At 41.4% G+C, this 18,431-nt stretch overlaps 1 protein-coding gene across 1 annotated transcript in view; it reads right to left on the bottom strand.

The window, feature by feature from the left end:
• BMT2 (base methyltransferase of 25S rRNA 2 homolog) overlaps nucleotides 1–18,431 on the bottom strand; it is a 57,219-nt gene that overhangs the window by 11,260 nt on the left and 27,528 nt on the right. The window contains exons 2-4 of the mRNA XM_056573888.1: nucleotides 12,519–12,660; nucleotides 10,513–10,665; nucleotides 9,533–9,644 (exon numbers count right to left, since the gene is read on the bottom strand). Coding sequence (XP_056429863.1) covers nucleotides 9,533–9,644; nucleotides 10,513–10,665; nucleotides 12,519–12,660 — 407 coding nt within the window. The remainder of the gene's footprint in view (nucleotides 1–9,532; nucleotides 9,645–10,512; nucleotides 10,666–12,518; nucleotides 12,661–18,431) is intronic.

Below are 18,431 nucleotides of genomic sequence, written 5' to 3'. Positions count from 1 at the left end.
CAATCACCGAAAACACTGATCATTGCATCTCTATTGAGATGCATTGAACAGTGTTAAAGATCAGTAAATGCAATGTTATAGCCCCCTATGGGAGCTATAATATTGCAAAAGAAAAGTGTAAAAAAATCATTAACCCTATGAATTATCCCTTCCCCTAATAAAAGTTTGAATCACCCGGCACTTCCAATAATAAAAAAAAAAAAAAAAAACAACAGTGTAAATAAAAAAAATAAACATATGTGGTATCGCCGTGTGCGGAAATGTCCGAATAAAAAAAAATATACCGCTAATCAAACCGCACGGTCAATGGCGTACGCGCAAACAAATTCCAAAGTCCAAAATAGTGTATTTTTGGTCACTTTTTATATCATGAAAAGATGAATAAAAAGCGATCAAAAAGTCAGATTAATACAAAAATGGTACAGACAAAAACTTCAGATCACGGCACAAAAAATGAGCCCTCATAGCGCCCTGAACACTGAAAAATAAAAAAGTTATAGGGGTCAGAAGATGACAATTTTAAACGTATACATTTTCCTGCATGCAGAAATGGGGCTACAAATTTTGGGGGGCTTTTTTCCTATTTTCCCTTGTGAAAATGAAAAATTTAGGGTAACACCAGCATTTTGGTGAAAAAAATTTTGTTTTAAATTTTCCCATACAACTTTTTGTCAAACACCTGTGGGGTGTTCAGGCTCACTATACCCCCCTTGTTACGTTCCGTGAGGGGTGTAGTTTCCAAAATGGGGTCACATGTGGGTATTTATTCTTTTGCGTTTATGTCAGAACCGCTGGAAAATCAGCCACCCCTGTGCAAATCACCAATTTAGGTCTCACATGTACATAGTGCGCTCTCAGTCCTGAGCCTTGTTGTGCGTCCGCAGAGCATTTCATGTCCACATGAGGTATTTCCGTACTCAAAAGAAATTGCGCTACAAATTTTTTTTTCTATTACCTCTTGTGAAAATAAAAAGTAACAGGACAACACCAGCAGGTTAGTGTAAAAGTGTTTTTTTTTTATTTTTTTTACACCAACAGGCGTAGATCCCAACTTTTCCTTTTCATAAGGGGTAAAAGGAGAAAAAGCCCCCCAAAATTTGTAGTGCAATTTCTCCCGAGTAAGGAAATACCCCATATGTGGCACTAAACTTTTTCCTTGAAATACGACAGGGCTACGAAGTGAGAGAGCACCATGCGCATTTGATGACTAAATTAGGGATTGCATAGGGGTGGACATAGGGGTATTCTACGCCAGTTATTCCCAAACAGGGTGCCTCCAGCTGTTGCTAAACTCCCAGCATGCCTGGACAGTCAGTGGCTGTCTGGAAATGCTGAGAGCTGTTTTGCAACAGCTGGAGGCTCCATTTTGGAAACACTGCTGTACAATACGCTTTTCATTTTTATTGAGGGGGGGGGGGGGAGGAGAGTGTAAGGGGGTGTATATGTAGTGTTTTACCCTTTAATTTGGGGATTAGTAGGAGATAAATAGGCAATATCTCATGCAACAGCTAGAGGCACCTTGGTTGAAAAACAATGAGATAGTGACTATTTACCTCCATCTCATGGTTTCTCAACCAGGACACCCTCTGCTGTTGCAAGACTACAACTCCCAGCATGTTTTTGTCTGTGTGGCCATGCTGGGAGTTGTAGTTTTTCAACAGCTGGAGGCACCCTATTTGGGAAACTCTAATATCTATCTATTTAGTTATCTATCATCTGTCTTTTTCATATCTATTTATCTATCTCTCTCTCTCTCCCCCCCAATAGGGCCCCTACTCACTAGACGCCAAGACTGGTTGCGGGCCATATCTATCTATCTATCTATCCATCCATCTCATATCTAGCTCATATCTATATCTCTCTCTCTCCTATCTATCCCCTATCCATCCCCCTATCTCCTATCCATCCCCTATCTACCTCACTCAGAGCTGTAGTCACTGAAGAAGTTCTGCAGTTATGATGGGTGAAACAACAACTCCCAGCATCCCCTCACCACTGCTAAGGTCATACTGGGAGCTGTAGTTTCAAATGGTAAAAACTTCTTTAGCACTTTCCCATTCTGTGGCAATTGGTATATTTGATTATTATTCTGACATGTGAGCATGGCCCAAGAGTCTTAAACAAGGTTAGGACTGTATGATACATTTAATAATATTGTAAGTTCCGTAAGCAAAATCTTATTTTCTGTCCACCAACACAAAATACTCTAATACTCCTGAGAGTAGACTCGGGATCCGCCCCTGGTCTGGGCATGCTGGGATTTGCAGTTTTGCAACATCTGAAGGGCCATAGTTTAGAGACCACTGCCAGTGATCTCCAAACTGTAGCCCTCCAGATGTTGCAAAACTAGAAAACCCAGCATGCCCAGACAGCAAACTGCTGTGTGGGCATGCTAGGAGTTGTAGGAACTGTAGCCCTCCAGCTGTTGCAAAACTACAAATCCCAGCATGCCCAAATAGCTGTCTGGGCATGCTGGGAGTTGTAGTTTTGCAACATCTGGAGGGCTACAGTGTAGAGACCACTGTATAGTGGTCTCAAACTGTAGCCCTCCAGATGTTGCTAGGCAATTCACCGGCTTCTGGAGGCTCCAGGGAGTAAGCCGCATGACATAGCCGCCCGCCGATCTCCGACACCGATCGCCACCCGCAGCCTCGCCCGCAGGGTAAGTAGACGTCAGCGCCGGTCCACTTCGGTTTCCCCGTTCTGCCCGGCCTATTGTGGGTGGGCAGGACGGGGAAACCTAAAGTTAGCCCCCCCGATCTGCTATTGATGGTCACGTCTTGACGACAAATAGCAGGAATAGGAGGGGTGGCACCCCTGCCACCTCACTCCTATTCCTTCAGGGGGATCATGGGTGTCTTAGACAACTGAGATCACCCTTATTTTCCGGGTCACCATAGACCCGTATGACCCCGAATAACGGCAAATCGAAAGTGTGATTTCACTTGCGACTTGTGCTGATCGCCGACATGTGGGGGTCTAATGACCCCCCTGGGCATTTGCGCGGGGTGCCTGCTGATCGATAACAGCAGTCACCCCGGTACAGGTACGCCCTAGGTCCTTAACCCCTTAAGGACTAAGGACGTACAGGTACTTAAAGAAGAAATCCCATGCCCCAATTTAAAAAAAAAAAAAAAAAAAAAAAAAGCTCATATTAAAAGTACATGTTCTGACCTTCATGATGACCTGGTCCCCGTCAAAATTGCCCGTTCCGTTCGCCCGCAATCGCCGCTGAAATCCCGTAACTTCCGGGTTCATGTATCTCCCTTACTTCCGGTCTGCACGGCACCAGCCCAGCCTCCACTGCCTCACTTCTCCACCCCCATTACGCCCACACATTCCTCTCCTTCCCAACCCCCCCCCCCCCCCGTTCTGCTACGCCCCCAGCTTCCCCTGGCAGCCTGTCTCATCCAATCCCTGCTAACCAGGATGCCCCCAGCAGTTGCAAAGCTACAACTCCCAGCATGCTCGGACAGCTGAAGGCTGTCTGGGCATGCTGTGAGTTGTAGTTTTGCAACAGCAGGAGGCACACTGGTTGGGAAACACTGTTTCCCAACCAGGGTGCCCCCAGCCAGCTGTTGCAAAACTACAACTCCCAGCATGCCTATATTACCGCAGCTTCAGCGCTGATCAAAGTGGGGACACATACTTCTATAGCCCAGACGCAGGGGAGCGCACTCCTGGGCTATAGAAGTGTGTATTCTTGTTCAGATCAGCGCTGAGTCCTCGGTGATATAGTGCTGCCGGGAGGACACAGAGATAAACTGGACAGATGTAGGGGAGAGTGCAGGGGGACAAATACAGGGGACAAATGAGGGTGATTACAGTTTTTTTGGACTGAGGCAGGGCAGAACACTGTCAGGTCACGCTCTCCCCTGCCATGGGAGAAGAATGAATGTGAGAGTGTGCGCAGGGGCTGCTCTAATTGGCTGAAGCAGCTATTGCATATTCAAAGCTGCTCAGCCAACCACATAGCAGGGGAGATGGGTAAATGAATATTTATCAGATGGGGCGGGCAGAGGCCGTGCACGGGGCGGGCAGCTGAACTGAAGGCTGCGTGGGGTATTGTGGGAATGTGTTACGTCACGGCCCCCAGTATAACGGAGGTGGATGGGGGGGGGTCACAAGTCACCAGAAACCTGAACTGCTGACCTTCCTGTCTGACAAAAGAATCAGTGAAAACATACTTTCCATGTAGGATGGGTGATGTAAGTGATTTACAAAGTTATATAACTTTAATTTCTGCACCTAAACCTGTCCATTTTTTCTCCATGAGACCTCTCCTTTAAGGACTCAGGGTTCTTTCCTCACCTTTTAAAAATCTTACCCTTTAAATTTTGCACCTACAGACCCATTTGATGGCTTATTTTTTGGCTTATTTTTTCTTTGTAATGCCAGACCCCTTACCCAAAAATCTACAGCAAAACACACACACAAAAATGTTTTTTTTTTTATTATATATATATATATATATATATATATATATATATATATATATATATATAAAATATATAATATAATATAATATATAATATAATATAATATATATATAATATAATATATAATATAATATAATATAATATATAATATAATATATAATATATATAATATAATATATAATATATAATATATATAATATAATATATAATATAATATATAATATAATATATAAATATATAATATATATATAATATAATATAATATAATATATATATAATATATAATATATATATAATATATAATATATATATAATATATAATATATATATAATATATAATATAATATAATATATATATAATATATAATATAATATAATATAATATAATATATATATAATATATATATAATATATAATATAATATAATATATATATAATATATAATATAATATAATATATATATAATATATAATATAATATATATATAATATATAATATAATATAATATAATATAATATATATAATATATAATATAATATAATATATATAATATATTATAATATATATAATATATAATATAATATAATATATATATAATATATAATATAATATATATATAATATATAATATAATATAATATATATATAATATAATATAATATATAATATAATATATAATATAATATAATATAATATATAATAATATAATATAATATAATATAATATATATATATATAAATATAAAAGAAGGAAGATCAGGGCAGCACTCCAATGGTGTGAAAAAAAGATAAAATTTATTCCATCAAAACAATGTGCAAAACAGCAGCGACGTTTCGATCCTCTCCAGGATCTTTTTCAAGCTATATATATATTACAAAATATCAGTGTGCGACAAAATTGAAGAAAAAAGCGCCATTTTTTAACTTTCATCATAACAATGCACAAAAATGTATACATTTAAAATGGTCCTCTTATGACCCCTGTAACTTCTTTATTTTTCTGTTTACAGGGCGGTACGAAGGTTTATTTTTTGTGCCGTGATCTGAAGTTTTTAGCGGTACCATATTTGTTTTGATCATACTTTTTGATCGCTTTTTGTTAATTTTTTTTATGGTATAAAAAGTGACCAAAAATACGCTATTTTGGACTTTGGAATTTTCTTTGCACGCAGACTGTGCGGATTAATATATTTTTATAGTTTTTTTTCCTGCTATGTTATAGCCCCCATAGGGGACTATAACATAGCACACACTGATCACTGCTATGCCATAGCATAGCATTGATCAATGTTATCGCCGCTTGACTGGATCTGAGGCAAGGAGCAGTCATTCGGCGATCGGACAACGAGGAGGAAGGTAGGGACCCTCCTCGTGTCCATACAGCTGATCGGAACACCGCGGTTTTCTCGATCAGCCTGACAGAGCGTCTAAATTTTAGATGTGGCGATCAAAGTTAATTGCGGCATCTAAAAAGTTTAGATGCTCCGTCGGGCTGATCAGGACCACCGCTGTGAAACCACGGCCTAAAGGGTTAATAGCGCTTTTATTAGCTGCTGGGACTGACATGATAAGACGTGGGGTCACCGTGTAACCCCACGTTATATCGCGGCATCAGGAAGTACAGGTACACCCTGCTTCCTTAAGGAGTTAAGACCTACAAAGAACAATTTAGATTAGCCCCATAACCCCTTAAGGACTCTGGGTTCTTCCGTTTTTGCATTTACATTTTTTCCTCATCACCTTCTAAAAATCATAACGCTTTAAATTTTGCACCTAAAGTTCTATATTATGGCTTATTTTTGCGCCACCAATTCTACTTTGCAGTGACAGTCATTTTACCAAAATATACACCGCGAATAGGAAAAAAAAATTCATAGTGCAACAAAATTAAAGAAAAAATGCAATTTTGTAACATTTGGGGGCTTCCGTTTCTACACAGTTTCTACACAGTGCATTTTTCGTTAAAGAATGACACCTTATCTTTATTCTCTAGGTCCATACAGTTAAAATGATACCCTACTTACATAGGTTTGATTTTGTATTTCGTCTGAAAAAATCATAACTAAATGCAGGAAAATTTATACTTTAAAACTGTCATTTTCTGACCCCTATAACTTTTCAATTTTTCCGCGTATGGGGCGGTATGAGGGCTAATTTTTTGGCACAGTGATCTGAAGTTTTTATCGGTACCATTTTTGTATTGATTGGACTTTTTGATCACTTTTTATTCATTTTTTCATATTATAAAAATGACCAAAAATACGCTATTTTGGACTTTGGAATTTTTTGGCGCGTACGCCATTGCCCATGCAGTATAATTAACAATATATTTTATAATTCGGACATTTCCGCATGCAGAGATACCACATGTTTATTTTATTTACACAGTTTTTTTTTTTTATGGGAAAAGGGGGGGGGGGGGCGATTCTTACTTTTATTAGGGAAGGGGATAAATGATCTTTATTAAAGGGGTTATCCACCATAAGGTGATTTTAGTACGTACCTGGCAGACAGTTATGGACATGCTTAGGAAGGATCTGTGCTTGTCTTGGGGCTAAATGGCTATGTTGTGAGATTACCGTAATGCTGTGGCTAGCTTTTTGTGAACTGCTATTTCCTGTTTTACTTTTTTTTTTTTTTTTATTTATTTAATTTATTTTTTACTACAAATCCCACAATTCCATTTCCTCCCTCTCACACATCAGCCACCCCACCCAACAGTAATTTTGTATGCTGGTAAAAATAAATAGCGGGGTGAAAATCACATAAGAATTGTGAGAAAACCATCCCACACAGGTACAGACACTATATTATGAACTACACTAACTTTACAGCCCCTGAACCATAGTCAAATAAAAAAAATCCTGGAATACCCCATTAACTTTTTTCACTTTTTTTTTTTGCAGTGTTATAGCCCCCTCTAGTGGCTATTACCCGGCACATACTGATCTGCTACACAGATCATTGCCGTGCATGAACACGGCGATGATCAGTGTTATCGGCGGTCGATTGCTCAAGCCTGGATTTCAGGCTTGGAGCAATCGATCGCCGATTGGATGCGACAGAGACAGGTAAGGCACCTCCACTCGTGTTCTAGCTCATCGGTAAATCAAATTTCTCCGCCCAACTGAGCTGTCGGGAGTGTATTTTTGTTACTTTAGACGCGGCGATCAACATTGAATGTCGCATCTAAAATGATTAATAGCGTGCGGTAAAACGATCCGTGACGCATGCTATTAGCCCAGGGTCCCGGCTGTCATTAGCCGCCACGGCGTGACTCCACGTTATATACCGGGACCGGGCGTACAGGTTGTTTTTGGTTTCCTCCTCCTTTTAAAATCCCTAACTAAAATCACCTACGGAACAATATGAGGGCTTTTTTTTTGCGAGACCAGTTGTACGTTGTAATGACCTCTCTCTCTATCCTAAGACCTTTATGCACAAGATGATACCGAATGTTGTTTTTTCCCTTTTTTGTAAAATGGGAAAATAAGGCTAATTTAAAGGGGATGGAGTTTTATATCACTTTAGAAACTATTTTTTTTTTATACTTTTTAAGTCCCTTTGATATGCAATCATTAGATTGCATTTACTGTATAAAGCTTTGTCTATGGCTAGAGATGAGTGAACTTACAGTGATTCAATTCTTCACAAACTTCTAGGCTCGGCAGTTGCTGACTTTAGCCTGCATAGATTAGTTCAGCTTTCAGGTGCTCTGGTGGGTAGGAAAAGGTGGATACAGTCCTAAGAGACTCTCTCCTAGGATTGTATCCACCTTTTCCAACCCACCGGAGCACCTGAAAGCTGAACTAATCTATGCAGGCTAAAGTCAACAACTGCCGAGCCGAGAAGTTTGTGACAAATCGAATCCCTGTAACTTCGCTCATCTCTACCTATGGCATAGCAATACACAGTGTGATCGGCGAGCCACTGATATAGCCTGGCTAAGCCAGGCTACATCAGTGAGTCTGCGATCAACGGCAGGAGGCAGGTAAAGGGGACCCTCCTCCACTGTTTTAGCTCACAAAACCCCTGCAATCAGGTCGCGGGGGGTTCAGTGAGCCCCTCTGAGCTACCGGAGATTTTTAGTTTCAGTTTAGATGCGGTGATCGGCAATGATGGCGGTGTCTAAAGGGTTAATGACCAGCAGTGGCAGGACCGCCGCTCCCTGTCAAACAGTGAGTGTCTGGCTACTGATAGCTCCTGTGCTCACTTCAAAGCCACTTAAGGACTCAGGGCGTACAGGTACACCCTTGGTCCTAAAGTACCAGTATAGCAAGTAATCACGTGCAGAGCGTGCTGCTGGATTGGAGACTGAGTGACCAATGGGGTGATTTACTTACTTGCAGTAGCCTGACTGTGCGGATAGCCAGTACGCCGAAGAGGAAGTGGACAACAGCAGACTGCAGATTGGGGACTGGCATATAGGTTCTCTACTCTGGCTATAACGCGAGAGCTTATAGGTTAAGAAATTAGACATATGCGATGTGTATAGTAAGTGGGCGGACATATTGACGATTTCAGGACATACCAAGCATATATAAAAGGATCACTAAGACAACCATTGCGGTTCAATTTTCTCTTTCAGAAATATGTAGGAGGTAGACAGGATTTCAGGCTTGATCTGCAGCCTCAAATGTCCTTGTTATGAGGTGGTTATGGGTTTGTAGTGTCATTGCAGAGAAAACCCTTCTCTGGCCCTGTGTTATTGTGGTACACAACAGCTCCATAGGTGTTAGTGATAATTGTCTACAAAATCATCAATATCATCCTTTAGTACTTAAAAATATTGACTATTTAGGGCACCTGTTCACTGTGGTTACTACAGGCTCTAAACAGTAGACATTGTACTACGAGCTAACTTGCAAAATTCACATCTAATCCGCTAAAACCAATGATTTAATTGACATATAGATCAAAATAGACTTATACTTTGCTTTTAATCGGAATCAATATACTCCCCTATTAGTAGTACTTACAAAAGTTACATTTCTTTGATACTGTGCAGACTATCATCTCACAAAACTAGAGTCCATTTTCCCCATGCTCTGGACTGATGTGCTACATATATGCAAAACGTGCCACTATAGCTTACCTCAACAGCCGGTACAATATCGATACCAACAGCTAGAAAGTCTTCATACTTCATAAAAGGATTATAGCAGCTTCCCACATCAAGCAATCGGATCTTGCCATGCAGATGAAAGCTAATAAAAGAATGACAAGTTATATTAATTTAACCTCAGAATGCCAACAGCAAAAGTACACAAGTTGTGCAAGATTGTGTACATAAAATGCTATGCCACTTGAAATTTAGCTCTGGGGTCCGCCATTTTCTTAAACGCAGGATTCAGGCAGCCATGGTCATGACGTCACGCCTATTAGTGGGAGAGCGGGGAGGGTGACGACCATGGCCACCCGAACCCAGCGTTCTGAATAAAAATGACGCGCGGAGATCACGGGGTGCCCAGCGGCCGGAACACCTGTGATCAGACATCTTATACCCTATCCTTTGGATAGAGGGGGGTATGATGTCCAGGGGTAGAGTACCACTTTAAAGGGGTACGCCGGTGGAAAACAATTCTCTTCAAATTAACAGATGCCAGAAAGTTAATCAGATTTGTAAATTACTTCTGTTAAAAAAATCTTAATCCTTCCAGTACTAATCAGCTGCTGTATGCTCCAGAGGAAGTGGAGTTATTTTCTGTCTGACCACAGTGCTCTCTGATGCCACCTCTGTGTGTCAGGAATTGCTATGAGGATTTGCTCCTACTCTGGACAGTTCCTGACACGGAGAGAGGTGTCAGCAGAAAGCACTGTGGTCAGACTTACAAAAACTAGCAGCTAATAAGTACTGGAAGGATTAAGATTTTTTTAATAGAAGAAGTAATTTACAAATCTGTTTAGTCAGTATATATGACATTTTTCCCACCAGAGTACCCCTTTAAGCTTGGTTTACAGCTAAAGCTATACATATGCTACCAGAAACCTAAATTTGCAAATATTTTAATTTAGATGAAAAAATAAATAATAATAATAATAATAACAACTGCCCAGATAGAAAGCGATACGCACTCTTGATTTTCTGCGGTGACATTTGAAACATGGAGACCAGACATGAGTATGTTGTCGGCGCTGGGGTGTTGGGTATTATTTAAGGCAGCTCTTCTAGCATCTTTTTCAATTGCTTTTCTTTTGCCTCCATTGAAGAAATATTCTTGACAGACACTAAGAAGAGAAAACATTTTTTTTTCTTTTACAAGTTTAGCCCATTTACTGAATACAGGTGTGAAATATATAAAAATTCTACAAACAAGTATTCAATAGACATTTACTTTATGTGTTTTTCAGAAATAATGGGAGTAAAATTTTAGACGATATTTATCTTCAATAAAATGACAAAATTACAGTCAAGTTTAGAAACCCCTGAACATTTTTAATTTATAAATTGGGTGTTTGGATCAGCAATTTCATTATGAGCTATCAAATAAGAGAAATATCACATCAATATTAAGTTGAGCCTCCTGAGAGAGTTTGCTGCCCAGAGATCTTTGGATTCTCGCCCTTTATACTAGCACCAAATACTATCCCGTTGCACCCCTAAAGATAATACTGCCATATGCTGTGCCCCCTAAATATTATGTCACACACTGCCTGGAATCAAATAATGATAAGTATTTGGCAATGTAATCCAGCTCGCTCCACCCGTACACCCTCGACACGGATTCGCACCCAGCCTGGTGCACACAAATCCAAACGTAAGAACGGCAATCCAGCGTGGGTAAGTAGAAAATCCAGATTTTATTAACTCACGGTAAAAACGGTACAAGCAACCAGCAGATCAGACGCATTTCAGGCGCATGCGCCCTTAGTCAGTGATGAAGGGTGCATGCGCCTGAAACGCGTCTGATCTGCTGGTTGCTTGTACCGTTTTTACCGTGAGTTAATAAAATCTGGATTTTCTACTGGATTCTACTGGATTGCTGTTCTTGCGTTTGAATCAAATAATGATGCCCCTGTGCCCACCATGAACTATGCTCCTTAGAGGGAAACTAATCAGTGACACCCACACTAACCTGTTGGTACAGGCATGTAGTGCGGGTGACACGGATTATAACCCAGATCCATGGTCCAGTTTATCTGTTCTCTTCATCAATCAGGCAGCAGTCTTGGTGCATGGCAGGCAAGCTGGTGTCACCGCTGCTGCTTCTCCCTCCGCTGGGTCCCTCTGTGAGCAGGCTTAGGGAAGCAGCGGATGTGACGTTTGCATGCTCCTGAAGCTCCGCCTATTCACCAAGCCTGCCACTGGACTAAGAAGCATAACAGAAGGACGGGACCATGGATTGGTAAGTATCGTTATAATCAGTGTCACATGCACAACCTGCCTGTAGTGTGGATGACACTGATGACAGTTTCCCTTTAGATCATTATTTTCCAAAATGTGGTTCTTCAGCTGTTGAAAACTACAACTTTTAGTTTGTTTTGTAACAACTGGAGAGCCATCGGTTGAATAACATGTCCTTCAGAAAACACTCACCTGCCCTGGCCCTGTGCTGCAATAGCCTCTACTAGTCAGGTCTGGCCAGAACAATTGTCTACAACAATTTTAGACCTTACGAATAAAGAACCTGAAGAGAAATTAGACAGCCATTATACAGCTCTGTATGAAGTGGTTTAAGTACAGCCAAAAGTAAACAATGCTACATGGGTAATTGTGGGATCTTAGGGAAAGGCATTCCAGATTACACACAAAGAAGCAATCTCATTCTTAGCAAGGTGGTTCCTACAAGACTTTCTGTACAAAGCATAAAGGATCCATGCAACACAGCAAGGTCAGGTCCACAGATACCAAGTTTCTAGGAACAGATTTCACTGCAATTCCACCAACATTGCTAAGTCGCCACTATACTTTGTCAAATTTCCACATATAGATTTTTGAAGAAAGCATAAAACAAATCTGTTCTACAACAGTGTACATGAAGATTAATTCTCACTAGAGGATACATTTAGGCGCAATGGGTAAAACAATGTAGAAACAAATTCAATACAATAAAATATTGTAGAAATAATTTGTAAGTTACCCGAGGCACCATTCAATTCGACCTTCTCCTTCACACTTTTTCGCCCAGTGATTATCTGCTAAGCTTTTCATTGCAACAGCATATTCACAAAGTCTTTCTTCATCTTTGCAGTGTTCTTTCCATATTTTATCAAAATCGCCAGCTAAAAACACAAAAAAGTGTGTCAACTCTCCGCCTTTTAACACATGCCATTAAACTATGCAACATTATGATGTACTGGATGAATTGGATTTGATAGCAACATTTGTAGAGAAGTTGCAATTAATTAACCTTAAAGGGCTACTTTGCCCCTAGACATCTTATCCCCTATCAAAAGGATAGGGGATAAGATGTCAGATCGCCGGGGTCCCGCTGCTGCGGCACCCCGCTATACAGGGGACGGAGCAGCGCAACGTCATGGCTCTGCCCCTCGTGACATCACGGCCCGCCCTCTTAATGCAAGTCTACGGCAGGGGACGCGACGACCGCCACGCCCTCTCCCATAGACTTGTATTGGGGGGCGGGCCGTGATGCCACAAGGGGCGGAGCCATGGCGTAACTATGCTCCTGCCCCTGTATTGCCCGTCATTACGTGCAGAGTGAACTCGCTCTGTGCTGTAATGATAGCGGGTTGCCGCAGCGGCGATCCCGGGGGTCCCCAGCAGCGGGACCCCGGCGATCTGACATCTTATCCCCTATCCTTTGGATAGGGGATAAGATGTCTAGGGGCGGCGTACCCCTTTAACCCCTTAATGATGCCGCCTGTTTTCACCTTCCTTTTTTTTCCTCAATAATTTTATTTCCAAACATAAAATTACAGCAGTAAATAGCACAAAAAAATTGAGAAAGCATCCTATAATAAAAAGCATCCAAAAAATAAGCCATAATGTGTATTTTTTTTAAGTGGAACATTGAAAGTGTTAGGAGGAAAAAAACGAAAGTGCAGAAACTGAAAAACGCTGAGTTTCACCTTAAGGACTCGAGCATTTTTTGCACATCTGACCACTATCACTTTAACCCCTTAACGACCAAGGATGTATATTTACGTCCTTGGCCGGCTCCCACCATATAACGCGGGGTCACACTGTGACCCCGCGTCATATCGGGTCGGTCCCGGCATGTATCTGATGCCGGGACCCGGGGCTAATAGCGCGCAGCAGTGATCGCGGTGCCGCGCGCTATTAACCCTTTAGACGCGGCGTTCAAAGTTGAACGCCGCGTCTAAACCGAAAGTGAAAGTTGCCCGGCTGCTCAGTGGGGCTGATCGGCACCACCACAGTGAAAATGCGGTGTCCCGATCAGCTGGGACACGAGGGGAGGTCCTCTTACCTGCCTCCGGCGTTTCCCCTCGGCGATTGATTGCTCCAAGCCTAAGATTCAGGCTTGAGCAATCGACCGCCGATAACCCTGATCACTGCAAAAAATGGACTGCGTAGAAACGGAAGCCCCCAAAAGTTACAAAATGGCGTTCTTCAATTTCGTCGCACAATGATTTTTTTTTCCATTTCGCCGTAGATGTTTGTGGTAAAATGACTGATGTCACTGCAAAGTAGAATTGGTGGCGCAAAAAATAAGCCATCATATGGATTTTTAGGTGCAAAGTCCGGCACAGGCCTCACGGTCCCGCAGGGCGATGTTCCGCCCCGGCCCATGATAGGCTGAGCCCACTGTCATGTAAGAAGCCGGCCAGAGCTCCTTACATGACAGTGGGCTCAGCCTATCACAGGCCGGGGCGGGACATCGCTGCGGCCGGTGATACGTCGACGGCTCTGCAGCGTCCCAGTCCCCAGGAAGTGGAATGAGGTCAGCACTGCCGGACCGTGAGGCCTGTGCCGGACCAACAAGGGCTCATAGGAAGGTATGTATGAGTTTATTTTTGAGGCACGGCAATATATATATAAAAGTGTTCCACTACAGTTGTCCTTTAAGCATTAATAACTCTGGGATGATTTTACTTTTCATTCTGATTCCGAGAATGTTTTTTCGTGACATATTCTACTTTATGTCATTGGTAAATTTTTGTCGATACTTGCATCATTTCTTGGTGAAAAATTCCTACAATTTGATAAAAAATTAGAAAATTTTTAATTTTTTTGTACTTTGAAGCTCTCTGCTTATAAAGAAAATAGAAATAAATTATATATTGATTCACATATACAATATGTCTACTTTATATTTTCGTCATAAAGTTGACATGTGTTTTTAACTTTTGGAAGACATCAAAGGGCTTCAAAATTCAGCAGCAATTTTCTAATTTTTCACATAATTTTTTTATCATCTGAATTTTTCAGGGACCAGTTTAGTTTTGTAGTGGATTTGAAGGACCTTCAAATTAGAAATACCCCATAAATTACCCAATTATAAAAACTGCACCCCTCAAAGTATTCAAAATGACATCCAGAAAGTGTGTTCAATGGGTACTCCGCCCCTAGCATGTTGTCAGAACGCAGGGGTTCCACCGCTGGGGACCCCTGGAATCTCCGCTGCAGCACCCGCTATCATTACTGCACAGAGCAAACTCGCTCTGTGTGTAATGACTGGCGATATAGGGGCCGGAGCATCGTGACGTCACAGCCCCGCCCCCTCGTGACGTCATGGCTCACCCCCTTTATGCAAGTCTATGGGAGGGGGAGTTATGGCCGCCACGCCCCCTCCCATAGACTTGTATTGAGGGGGTGGACCGTGATGTCACAATGCTCTTGCCCCTGTATTGCCGGTCATTACGAACAGAGCGAGTTTGTTCTGTGCAGTAATGATAGCGGGGTGCTTCAGCGGAGATCCCGGGGGTCCCCAGCAGCGGGACCCCGCGATCTCACATCTTATCCCCTATCCTTTGGATAGGGGATAAGATGCTTGGGGCAGAGTACCCCTTTAACCCTTTCACAGGAATAGCAGCAAAGTGAAGGAGAAAATTCAAAATCTTCATTTTTTACACTCGCATTTTCTTGTAGACCCAGTTTTTGAAGGGGTAAAAGAGAAAAAGCCCCCCAAAGTTTGAAACCCAATTTCTCTCGAGTACAGCCAGAATCGCAAAAAATACACCAACATGGCACACTATTTGGGAAATTATACCCCACTCCTCAAGGAACGTAACAAGGGGTACAGTGAGCCTTAACACCCCATAGGTGTTTGACGATTTTTCGCTAAAGTCGGATGTGTAAATGAATTTTTTTTCTCACAAAAATGCTGGTTTCCCCCAAGTTTCACATTTTTACAAGGGGTAATAGGAGAAAATGCCCCTCAAAATTTGTAACCCCATCTCTTCTGAGTATGGAAATACCCCATGTGTGGACGTCCTGAGCACTCCGGACACACTACAATGCTCAGAAGAGAAGGAGTGCCTTTTGGAAAGAAAATTTGGGCTTTGGGCAAGCAAATTTTGCTGAAATGGTTTTTGGAGCGCATGTCGCATTTAGGAAGCCGCTATGGTGCCAGAACAGCAAAAAAAAAAAAAAAAAAATAAATAAATTGTCATACTATTTTGGAAACTACACCCCCCAAGGAACGTAACAAGGGGTTAAAGTGAGCCTTAACACCCCTGCAGGTGTTTCACAAATTTCCACTGAAGTTGGACGTGAAAATTTAAAATAAATTTTTTTGCACTAAATGCTGGTGGTAACCCCAAATTTTTCATTTTCACAATATGTAAAAAAAAGCCTCCCAAAATTTGTAACACCATTTCTTCTGAGTATGGAAATACCACATATGTGGATGTAAAGTGCACTGCGGGCGGACTACAATGCTCAGAAGAGAAGGAGCGTCATTGAGCTTTTGGAGAGAGAATTTGGTTGGAACGGAAGTCGGGGGCCATATGCGTTTACAAAGCCCCTTGGGGTGCCAGAACAGTGGACCCCCCCACATTTGACCCCATTTTGGAAACTATACCCTTCACAGAATTCAAATAAGGGGTCCAGTGAGCATATACACCCCACTGGCAATTGACAGATCTTTGCAACAGTGGGCTGTGCAAATGAAAAATAAAATTTTTCATTTTCACGGAACACTGTTGCAAAAATCTGTCAGACACCAGTGGGTTTTAAATGCTCACTGCACCCCTTATTACATTTTGTGAGGGGTTAAGTTTCCCAAAAAATTCTCCCTTGTGAAAATGAAAAATGTAGGTTAACACCAGAGTTTGAGAATTATTTTTTTCTCTCTTTATTTTCACATCCAACTTTAAACGAAAATTCGTCAAACACCTGTGGGGCGTTAAAGGCTAACTATAATCCTTGTTACATTCCGTGAGGGATGCAGTTTCCAAGATTGGGTCACATGTGGGTATTTATTGTTTTGCGTTTATGTCAGAACCGCTGTAAAATCAGCCACCCCTGTGCAAATCACCAATTTAGACGTCAAATGTACATAGTACACTCTCACTCCTGAGCCACGTTGTGCGCCCGCAGAGCATTTTACACCCACATATGGGGTATTTCCATACTCAGGAGAAATTGGATCACAAATTTTGGGGGTCTTTTTTTCCTTTTACAGCTTGCGAAAATTTTATGGGGCAACACCAGCATGTTAAAGTAAAAAAAAAATTTTTTTTTTACACTAACAGGCTGGTGTAGAACCCAACTTTACCTTTTCATAAGGGGTAAAAGGAGAAAAAGCCCCCAAAATTCGTAACGGAAATACCCCATATATGGGGCACTAAACTGTTGCCTTGAAATACGACAGGGCTCCAAAGCAAGAGAGCGCCATGCGTATTTGACGCCTATTTTGGAGATTTTCATCGGCCACCAAAATACCCTACAGCAGCGTTTCCCAAACAATGTGCCTCCAGCTTTTGCAAAACTCCCAGCATGCCTTGACAGTCAGTGCTGTCCGGCCATACTGGGAGTTGTTTTTCAACAGCTGGGGGCTCCGTTTTTGAAACCGTGCCATACAAGACGTATTTTATATTGTGTATATGTAATGTTTTACTTTTTTTGTGTAGGTATATTGTAGTGTTGTCAGGCTACATTCACACGGGCAGGGGTTTACAGTGGAGTTTCTCACTGGGAGCTTGAGCTGCGGTGGAAAATTTGTCGCATCTTAAAACTTGCCGCAGAAAACTCGCTGTAAACCTACTCCTGTGTGAATGTACCCTGTCCCCTCCAGATGTTGAAAAACTACAGGGTGGCCCATTTATATGGATACACCTTAATAAAATGGGAATGGTTGGTGATGTCAAGTTCCCGTTTGTGGCACATTAGTATATGTGAGGGGGTAACCTGTACACAGTGTGTCCCCAAGTGGTTAATAGCAGACATGCGGCGATCTGAAAGCGGCATCTCCTAGAACCCTGTAAACGCTCCCTGGTGGTCCAGTGGGGTGGATTGCACCCCCGCAGCGCGATCGTGGTGGTCGATCCACTTCTGAGGGCTTACCTCTCCTATGTCGGCTGCTGCGCCGTGAATGATAAAGAGCAGAGCACACAGATCAATGTGGTTCTATGTAACCACATTGATCTGTATGAGGAATCAAATCATTTCTCCTAAAAGTCCCCTAAGGGGGACTAAAAGTGTAAAGTTTAAAAAAAAAAAAAAAAAAAATTTAAAACACAAGCATTAACATAATAAACAAACACGTGGTATCACTGCGTGCGTAAATGTCCGAACTATAATATAAGGTTAATTAAACCGCGCGGTCAATGGCATATACATAAAAAAAAAATTTAAAGGCCAAAATTGCGTGTTTTTGGTCACTTTGCATACCCTAAACTATTTTTTTTATAAAAAGTGATCAAAAAGTCTGATCAAAACTATCATGGTACTGCTAAAAACTTCAGATTACGGCGCAAAACGTGAGCCCTCATACCACCCTGTATATTGAAAAATTAAAGTTATAGGGGTCAGAAGTGGACAATTTTAAACATACTAATTTTGGTGAATGTAGTTTTTTCTTTTTTTACAGTAGTAAAATAAAGAAAACCTATATAAATTTGGTATCACT

The sequence above is a fragment of the Hyla sarda genome, chromosome 4 (assembly GCF_029499605.1).
Source record: "Hyla sarda isolate aHylSar1 chromosome 4, aHylSar1.hap1, whole genome shotgun sequence".
Lineage (NCBI taxonomy): Eukaryota > Metazoa > Chordata > Amphibia > Anura > Hylidae > Hyla > Hyla sarda.
The sequence above is the reverse complement of the archived record's forward strand: the minus strand, read 5'-3'. Positions and strand labels throughout refer to the sequence as shown.